Here is a 10,558-nt window from a genome sequence, read left to right as displayed (position 1 = left end):
TTGTCTTCAAGGAGATAGTATGCTGCAGCAATGCAATAAATAATATTTTTAATATGTTGTACTGTTTTATACGTTTATAATGAAAAATCAAATTCCAGCATTGCATGTGAATGAGAAATAATATGCAAGGGAGTGGCAACACAGCCCTGCATGTGTAATTGAGTCTAATGTTTGAGTGAACTTCGATTCTTCGGTGATCTTCTGTTACACAGAAATTATTATTATTATTATTATTATTATTATTATTATTATTATTATTATTATTATTATTATTATTATTATTATTTGCTGACAGTTGAATAGTTCTGAAACGGAGTTTCGCCAATAAGAAGAAACTAATGCTTGAACTTGATTTTCCATCTTTACTTTTATCATAAGAAACAGTATGTTTTAAGACTGAAAAATATTTCAAACTTGATAATTTGAATCAATATGCTTACAGCAGATGCACAAATGTATATATATATATATTTTCTGTTTTATTCAAATTCTATTTTTGAAAATTTGTTTTCTGATTATGATTTAGAAATCCTTTTAAATGCGTTGTTGATGTAGATGTTTTATCATTTGAATATTATGTACTAATAAATTTGGGTATACTTGACCTGAAATTAGAAAAGTTCTTTCATGATTCAGTTTTTTTAATTTTTCGGTTAGTACTAACGAGATGTGATGGGGCAACAGAGCTTAAATTGCGCCGGAGTCCACTGCAGCCCGGGTCCGGTATTTCTCAGTAAAGATAAACCTTATTTCTAGCTGGAGCACACCACAGCCCTTAAGTAAGAGGGTTCCGGCACTTCTTTTACGTAACTAAAGCACAAGTTCAGCAGAAAACGGCTCTGGAAGGCTCTGGAAAACAAATGGCTCTGGAAAACAAGCCCTTTGATGATCAAGTTGAGAGAACAGAAAAGCCCCCATCCACATGTTAAAGACTTTTTCTCCAGGAATTTACAATGAATGAGAGCGGAATTTTAGTTCCTAAAAGTGCTAGAAGTAGAACTTTTGGAAGGATTAATTAAAAACTAGGACGAAAATTTTCTGTTACACTTACTTTTATTCTCAGCTTACGTCTCAGCCCTGTCACATTCTTCTTTACAGCTAGAATTAAATCGGCGGGGTTCATGTTCGAAAAGTGTTGCATTCTTCTTTCTTTGTTTTCACACCTATATATTTGCGTTCAAATTTCCTGTGGCCATGCTGTTTCGCCCCCACCCCCGATTCTTCCCCATCTCTGGTAATACATTGCGTATCCTGCACCAAAAAGCCTTGGCACCAACCTAAAAAAAAGCCCTGACACCAACCTCCTTCTCGCGATTCTCTCTTTCCTTTTAGCTTCTAGCACTGCTTCCCTCAAATCCTCCATACCCAGGTCGCATATAAGCATTCTGTACCGCGCTAAGCACATAGGGGAAAATCCATACTTGTGATTGGACATACTTTCCGATACCACCGTTTTCTCTTGGCGTAATGACGTTTAGGCGGGGTTCTTACGGTTTTCGTTGAATAACGCGCATGAGTGAAACTGAAGCGCAAAAATTATCGTTTGTTTTCTTTGAAACAAAAAAATTTAGCTGCAGCGTTCTACAGATGGTTTCCTGTTTCATGGAATAATAAAATTATAAAATCTTTCAAAGATGATGTTAATATCAGAAGCAATCTTACATGCTCAAATTATATAAATAGCTGAATGAATTTAGTGCAAAAACCAAAACAAGACGATCTGGATCCAACTGTAAAGGCATTGTGTGCTAGTAAGTATATTATTATTATTGCACTTTTGTTGCATTCTGTTTCCTTCACATTGCAGAAAATAGTTTCTTTGTAAATTTTATGTTATTTTCATGTTAATGTCCATGCCATTCTAATATATCTGTTGCTTTAAATGAAAGAAAAAAGTGCATTCAGTACTGTCGCTAAATTTAATACACGTATATAAGAATATAAGAAAAGAAACCTCCTTCTCTGACAAACACTATTTTTATGCAAAGCTACAAAAGATGTTACACATTAAAAAACGGCAATATTCATAAGGTAATATTATTCAATTTAAAATATTTCTATTTCTGTGTTCCAAATCTATATTAGTCTAACCTAAAAAAAAAAAAAAAAAAAAAAAAAAAAAAAAAAAAAAAAACTTTTTTTCAAAGTGATTATAAATATTGTGAATTTATTGTGTACCTGTATAATGTTAGCTCCCAACGTCGTTTTTGCTATTTCTGAAAACTGACCTAGCTCATGCTTTCGCAGATTACATCGCCCACCAGCGGCCGAGCGGTAAAGTCGCTGAACACTGGTAGTTCGGTCCGAGGTTCGAATCCCGCGAACGGGCTGGCTGCATGGGTGTTTTCGTGGTTTTCCCCATGTGTAACGTGTATACGAGCCAGTTTCCCTTAGAAAGTCCTCCACGAAGGCATCCCTCCCCTTAGGCAGATAGCCCTAGTGTGCTTTGCCGTAATTAAATACACCACCAACACCACCGCAGATTGCATCAGCAGAGAATGGATATATAATGAACATGAAATAATTAATTAATAATCACAGCATCTTTTTTTGAGGTGATCATCAACAAAAGGTATGGAGATTAAGGGTTTTAAATTAAGAATACGCTTATTAAAAATCTCTGCACTTAATACTAATACCCATTTAAGGGTTAGCACAAGAAGAAATACTAATACTTTTTCTCTCTAGGGAAAAAAAAAAAAAAAAAAAATCACTACAGTTTTTATATCAAATTCACCAATCTACTGTGTTGTATGAAGTGTAATCTCATAATAACAAAAATACAACGCACGTAATAATATTTTGGGTACTGTTATCAAAATGTAAACAAAAGGTATGGAGGTGTACCCTCGAGCCCAAGCAAAGTGAAGAGGAAATGATGTCATCGGAAGCCGTATCCAATCACGCGCAGGGATCTTTCTCTATGTGAGTGGCGCGGTACAAAATGCTTATATGCATCCAGGTCCAAAGTCGTAGCTAGGGTTTTCAGCGCCCAGAGACAACTGATGATTTCTTGCCCCCTACTGCTTGCCAGGGATGGAAAACATTTAATTCTAAAATGTCGTAACATCAGTTTGGCGCCCCTTGGATTCTGCGCCCGGGGACAGATCCCCCCTTGCCCCCTCTAGCTACGCCCCTGCCCAGGTCACTTTTAATTTCCCCTCTCCCTAACGTAAGGGATATATCTCAGATAGTACTCACTAAAGCTGCTTCTACTATACATACAGCTTTGATACTAACCATTCTAACCTCCTTGGTACTAACACCGTCTCGAACTATCTACAAAGAAGGTGTTGGCTCAGGCCTTGTGACTATCTAGAAGGAGTTGCTTTGTCACCAATTCTTGAATTCGAGAGTATCTGCTTAGTTTTCTTAGAACTTTTTCGCATAAATTGTTGTACATAATAACACAAACCAAATAACTGTATTCTATATCGTATTATTATGCGCTGATTATGACTATTGCACTGGGTTATGACTAACCCAGGGCTTAATTTCTAAGATTAGAAGTGAAAGGAGCCCTATGGGAGACAGTCAGCAAAGAGGAACAAAAGTAAATAAATAAATAAAGTGACTATTAAAATCATTAATAATTTTTAAATTAAATAGTTAATTATTATCAAATTAATTAATAATCATTTAATTAAATAAAAATTATTTATTTATTTAAATAATTAAAGATTAAAATAATTAAATAATTAAAATTAAACAAAATGTAAAGAGATAAACTAAAATTTAATAAACGATATTTAATGTAATTTTATTGCAAAAAAATAAAATTTTATTTTAATAGTTATTTTATTTATTTATTTACAACTTTCTACTGAAATTGTTGTTCAGTTACATAAAAGAAGTGTTGGATCATTCTTATTTAAGGCTCCCGTGCGCTCCGGCTAGAATAATGATTTATCCCAAAAAACTAAGAAGTACCGGAATTTAAGCTCTGGACTGACCTCTATAAACATGAGCAATGTTTTAAAATTTTAAGTTATTTGATAATTATCTGCTTGTATAAAGCATTTATACGACTTTAGGAAATAAAGTAGTATTATACGATGTTTAATTAGAAATTTACACGTTATATTAATAATAAGAAATGCTTTAAAAATGTCAAAGTTGAAACCTTCCATAGAAATTAAACTTCTGTTTTTGATAAAATACCGGGTTTACATTATAGCTGTAAACAAGGGGTTTTAAATTGTTATTCTTTTAAGATTCGCGTCTTCTCCTTATCTCTTAAATATATATAGTTTTTTAATATAAATTTTAATTAAGTAGAGTCAAGCTAATGTATAGCAGGAGGACCCCAATAACCTGGATAATATTAAATCGTACTAGTAAAAGTGTATATGACCCAAACAGTTGCATAGGGTAATGAAGGCAGGATTTCCATTTAAATTAAATAAATAAAACTATTAGAGTACTGTTTAAAATTTTCGAAATATATTTATTACCAAAACATATTTAATTTTTGCAAAGCAAAGTCATTCTTTCAAAAATAATTCATTATCAGCTAATTTAATTGAGAATTAACTATATAAATTTTGGAAGAAGTGATTTAAAAGAAATGTATTTTTTATTTGGTCTGGAGTGCTGATATTTTTAATCCGTTTATTCCCCTCTCCCTTTTTAATCCTTTAAAAGAATTGCAATGAAATAAATTATAGCAGACCTTTCTAGTTGGCCTCGAGATTGATAAGCATTTTTGATTCCTGCTGAAAATTCTTCATACCTGTTTTATTCAAAAGAAAGAAAAGTACCGTCTCTTTCTAAAAAGAAGGGAGCAAAGATACATGCCGCCAGAAACTGTTTTCCCTTATTAATAAATAAAATCCATACACTACGCATAATCTGTTAATTGACTTTCATGTATTTACAACATCTTCAAAAGAAAAAACTCGAATGATAATCAGGGGCGTTAATCTATTACTGAATTTTGGGAAGTTCAAACCATTAGTGGGAAAAAGGCCGCCAAGAGTTTCATCTCCGGCTCGTTAAAACGAATGCAGTAACCATGGAAAAACTTGCAACCTCGTGACTTCGTATCTTTCCAGTTCTGTGATTGGTACAAAGGCATTAACCGTATTTTTGAAGTTCTTTAGCTCTTTCGAAGGTGTGCATTGAGCACGTTGGATATTTCGAATACGTCCTTATTTTATTTGTTTAAACGTTATTGAATTTGAAACATAATTTTGAAATAATGAGAGAAATTGTTCACATTCAAGCAGGCCAGTGCGGTAATCAAATTGGCGCGAAGGTGAGATATTTTTCATTTTTTAAAAACGTGGAAGCAAAGAACCCAAAAATGATCCGTTTTCATTAAGCCTATTAAAATCTACTAATAAGATATTTTTTTAATAAAATAAATTAAACATATATATCTAAGCATGCTATATTTAGTAACTATGTTGTATCTATATTCGAATTGATCGCTAGTTTCCTTTATTTTACCTAATTTTTCTGTCAGTATCAGATTTCTCAGTTGATTTGTATATTACCATAGGCCAAATCTTGTCACCTCTTTTAAGGACCTGCGGATTAATTTCATATTATTTTTCTTAGTGGTATAATAGCAGTGCTTTATAAAATGCTAAAATACAACTGCAGAAATGTTCCTAAAAATTCTCGGCATTACATTACAAAATTGTAGTGAAATTTTTTTAAAGTTTATCTGTTAATGGTTATGGATATATAATTACAAATGTTTTTATAGCGTTATTTTGCAATGTTTTTTAAAAATCATATTCTGTTGAAATTAATAAGTGTTTTTAATGTATGTATGTATTATGATTTTTTCACTGAAGAAGCATTGCAGCATTTCTCAATAAAAGAGTATGGGAACTGAAATATTTTTCATAAGTTTCATTATCTTTTTGCATTTAATATAAAATTATTTTGTGCAATTAAAAATAGAAGCATTTTTAATTACATGGATGTGAAATTTTAAGTGACCCATTTTCAAATTTTGCTTACATATGGTATTCCAGAAGAAAAGAAGGAAAATTCAAAATAAATTAATATTTAAAGTTTAATTTGAGCAATGCATTGCATAAAATGACTATAAATCTATTTCTACAATTTAAAATATAAAAAAATCAGATGAAAATTTTTAGTTAAAAATTTAGCAAATCAATAAAAATAATTTGTCTTCCACTTCATGTCAAGTCTGTTACCTTGAGAATATTTTACCCCCAATTACTTTGTAAATCAGCCTAAAGAGGGGCAGTACATATTCAAGTAGTCAAACTTAGCTTGACTAATCTATATCACTGAATATGTACTGCTCCTTTTAGAGAGATTTACAAACTAATTTTGGATAAAATAATCTCAATGTAACGGTCTTGACATAAAATGGAAGGCAAATTATTTTTCTATTGATTTGTTAAAGAAAAAAAAAAATTTTTTTTTATGTTTTAAATTGCAGAAATATATTTATAGCCATCTTTATGCAATATAAAACTTTAAACATAATTTAACTTGAATTTTTTTTCTGGGACAGCAAACGTAAGCAGAATATAAGAATGGGCCAAATTTTAATAATGTACACCAGAATAACTATTTTACTTAATTAAAATTGCGATTTTATTATGTTATATAAAATATTCATATTTTTCATTAATATGCCTAAAATGTGTAGTATAGCTAGTTTTTGAGCAATGATAAAAAAGAAATATCATACAAACATGTTAGTGCAAATTCTGTTATTAGTATTTACATATACTGATTTAAAAAGCTTGAATTAATGCTTACATTATTTATATTACTGCCAACTAAGCTAGCTGAAATTAGATAGTTATAAATTGATATACTGGTATTTATTAATGTTACTAAGATTTTTCGAGCTTGTCACGATTTGGTATCTGATTTGATTTGATTTGAAGTAAATATCTAAAATTATTAATTAAATGTTGCATGATTATGACCAACTTTCACATGAATTATGGATTTTGCATTTCATGGCACCTTCCATTACTGAAGCTATCTAAGTTGCCAAAATGGGCTTTGACCTCAAAATATATTTCATTTTGTGTAATTTTGAATGTATTCTATTTTATAATATAACTGGTTTAACAAAAGGAACAAAATATTTTTTCTATAAACAAAGAAGAAAAATATTTTTATATCATTGGAAAATATATATTAATAAAATATTAAGTGTAAAATGATTTTCATATACGAAGCAAACATATTGTTGTAAAATATATATACACACCGTATATTCTGGTGCATAATGTGCACTTTTAATACAAAAAGTAAGGTCACAATTTATGAGTGCGTGTTATACGCCAGATAGAAAAATGGTAGATTAAAAATAAGGACCAAAACAGCACACAAAAATTAGATTTTTACATGTACCTAAATGCTGTTTATTTAAAAGAAATGACATATCTTATGAAGCTAAAAATTTTTATTATCGGATAACATGGCGTCATGTTCATCTACTGCTATATCTTAAGGCACATCATCTAATTCAAATTCATCTTCACCATCATTGTAACTCTGATACATAAATAAATAGTCATAATTTGTTTCATCTTTCACCAATACCACACACCCTTGCTGTTGCCCAGACGCTATAGTGGTTAGGGGGGCCTTACTTTGGTACCAAAGGACCCGGGTTCAAATACTGGAGAAGATGTAGATGTTTGTAAGTGTATAGTGTAGGTGCAGTATGGTGCCACTGTAAATACGTGACGAGCCAAAAGTCTTCTCATGTGGATTGGTGATAGTGGAGAGGGGTATAAGATCCCTGGATCCCTCCTTCAAAATTGGGGGTGGAAAATAGAATTTCAACCTCTCTTTGGAGTAGGCTCCGGCAACCATTGTTCCACATAATATGGACAAGACAACTACAAACACCCTTGCTACTGCATGATTTCCGTTTTCTTTTGCAAACTAAATAGCTTTGCATTTGCAACCACCATAGTGTTAATATGGCTGGAGCCTTATTTAATACTAAAAGCAACACTAAATCAACTATTTCAAATGAAGCAAATGCATTTATTAAAGCCTTCGATGCTCATTTTAATATCACGGCTTCAAACGACTACAGAAAGAGGAAACATCTGAATTTTAATTCTGTGAATTCGTTCAGGTCGGAAGATCATTCTTATCCTGAATTTTTTTCCCCTTTTCTCAAAAACGAATCATAATTCTTGTGCCCAGCTGCACTGAATACAACCTCCACCCTCTTTGCAGAATTATTTTCTCCCTTAAGCATTTACTAGTACACACATATTCCTCTTATCGCTTGTCATTTTAGTACATCATAGTTCGAATGAATGGTTTCAAAAAATAAAAGCATCACACACACGTTTCTTTGCAAGAAAAGAGTGTGCCTTATATGGAGAATATACCTAAAAATTAATGAATGCAGTTTGAACTTATAGGTGCTCGTTATACGCCGGAATATACAGTAGTTAAAAAAGTCTTAAGCGTAAAGCGATTTCTATATACAGAGCAAACAGTGATTATAGGGTATTTTAAATGGATAATAGCTATTTGATATGTTTTCTAGACGCATGATAGTTGAAAACAAATTTAACAAGTAAAAGCAGCATTAAAAGTTTTGTCTAATCTTTGGAATATGGTAACTGGTAGTTTGGCGACATTTTGGTAAGGCGATAGAGGTTACTAGCTAGGACTTTAGCAGTGTACATGGATAAAGTCAAGAGTGTGCACAATGCCATTTTTGTGCAATTCTGGGATTTTTTTTAAGTAAAAATAGGTCGACGTGTACATGGATACCGTGTATAGTCAATTCTTAAAACCGCGGCATGCAGTTTGCGATTCTGCACTTTCTCCCAATTTCGCACCTAATCTTCATCATGATTAAGCACCATAAAAGTACTAGCATAAGCATAATTCGGCTAGCAGATTGTTGGAAAAAAATTGCCGTCGAAACAAAAACTAGCAGGTTGCTGTAGCAGGGTTGGTCGCCAAAAAATTGCCAAGTTACCATAATCCAAAGGTTAAACCAAGGTTTCATTTTTATAAAAAAAAATATGAAAAGTTATACCGGTAAAAGTATAGTTTATGGTACCCTTGGCGATTTTTGGCGGTACATAGATACCGATTTTGTGCAATTTTTTGACTCGTTATTTTGGCTTGCAAATCGCTGCTACACAAAGCCAAAATAACAAGACAAACAATTGCACAAACTCGGTATCCATGTACATATCGACTTATTTTCACTTAAAAAAAAAATCCTCGAATTGCACAAAAATGGCATTGCGCATTCCTTTGACTTTATCCATGTGCACGTCGACCTATTTTCACTTAAAAAAAAATCCCCGCATTGCACAAAAATGGCATTGCGCACTCTTTTAACTTTATCCATGTACACGTCGACCTATTTTCACTTTAAAAAGAATCCCAGAATTGCACAAACTTGCATTGCGCACTCCCTTTGTCCATGTACACATCAATATATTTTCACTTACAAAGTCAAAGGAGCACCAAATTCTACAATATAGGCAAACAAAAATACATAATTTCAATAAAAACATTTTAAACCAAACAATAAAATAACATAAAAAAGGAAAACCACGTTATACATTTAAACACTACCAAAAGCAAATATTCACTTACCGTGATTTTCGAATTCGCTTTGTACACCCAGATCCACGTAAAAATCAAAATATCAATCATACTCAAATGACGTTTTTCAAACGAGGTACTCTTTCTGATTGAATGCTTCACAGAGTGACCATCTGAACCTTTCTTCCTACAAACCCATTCAAATCCATCTAAACAGTTTTTATGTTCGACTAGACGCATATCCTTCCTACATACAGGACACTTATAATGGCTACTAAGTAAACCTTCATTTACACACCAGTCAATTAAAGCTCTTTTTCCCTTTCGCTCCAAATCTTACAGAAACTTCAAATTAATCTTACTACACTTGGCCATTCTACCGTCTAAAGAATCAAATCAACATACACCACAAAAATACTTACAACACATCCCATGATTCAAAATTTCCAGAATCATGCACCTGATTATGTCACAATAGGGTTTCCATAGCATTGAACTATTCAGGCTACCATAAATGAAACAACAACTTCACCATAATGCAAGGGGTACCTTAAAGTCTACTCTACCCAGGTATACCTTTTGGAAAGGTAGATAATTAGCAGTGATTTTAATCAAATTTTAAAGGAAATTCGATGAAAATGCATAATACCCGGCTTTTAAAGTGACTAAAAGCACAAAAACTGTATGTATTCATTAGAAATGATTTAAAGAATACTTTTTATATTGATTCAAAAATTAATGTTAAATTTGCAGAAAAAATTACCTCTGTTAGTCCTGAAATACTTAGTATACTTACTGAAGCATAGGTTTTTAGCTAATTCTCTTTTTCTCTAAAATCTATAATGGTTCAAATAAAAAAATTTAACTTACAAAATATCTGTCAAGAGATTGTCATCATTTTCAAGTATCAGAATAGTGTTATACTATTGTGTGTTTTATCGTCATTCATAGCTGCCAATCAGAAAGTACCCTTTTTAATTTTTAACAACTTATGTCTGTACCACATTTTACTGGGAGA

At 32.0% G+C, this 10,558-nt stretch overlaps 1 protein-coding gene across 1 annotated transcript in view; it reads left to right on the top strand.

Moving 5' to 3' along the window:
• The first annotated feature begins 5,081 nt into the window (after positions 1-5,081).
• The window catches only part of LOC118180906 (tubulin beta-2 chain-like), a 31,711-nt gene continuing 26,234 nt past the window's right edge, over positions 5,082-10,558 (top strand). The window contains exon 1 of the mRNA XM_035349981.2: positions 5,082-5,257. Coding sequence (XP_035205872.1) covers positions 5,201-5,257 — 57 coding nt within the window. The 5' untranslated portion in view covers positions 5,082-5,200. The remainder of the gene's footprint in view (positions 5,258-10,558) is intronic.

Source organism: Stegodyphus dumicola, chromosome X1 (assembly GCF_044657685.1).
Source record: "Stegodyphus dumicola isolate Sdum_Otavi_A_Nest chromosome X1, ASM4465768v1".
Lineage (NCBI taxonomy): Eukaryota > Metazoa > Arthropoda > Arachnida > Araneae > Eresidae > Stegodyphus > Stegodyphus dumicola.
This window is presented reverse-complemented; position numbering and strand designations above follow the sequence as displayed.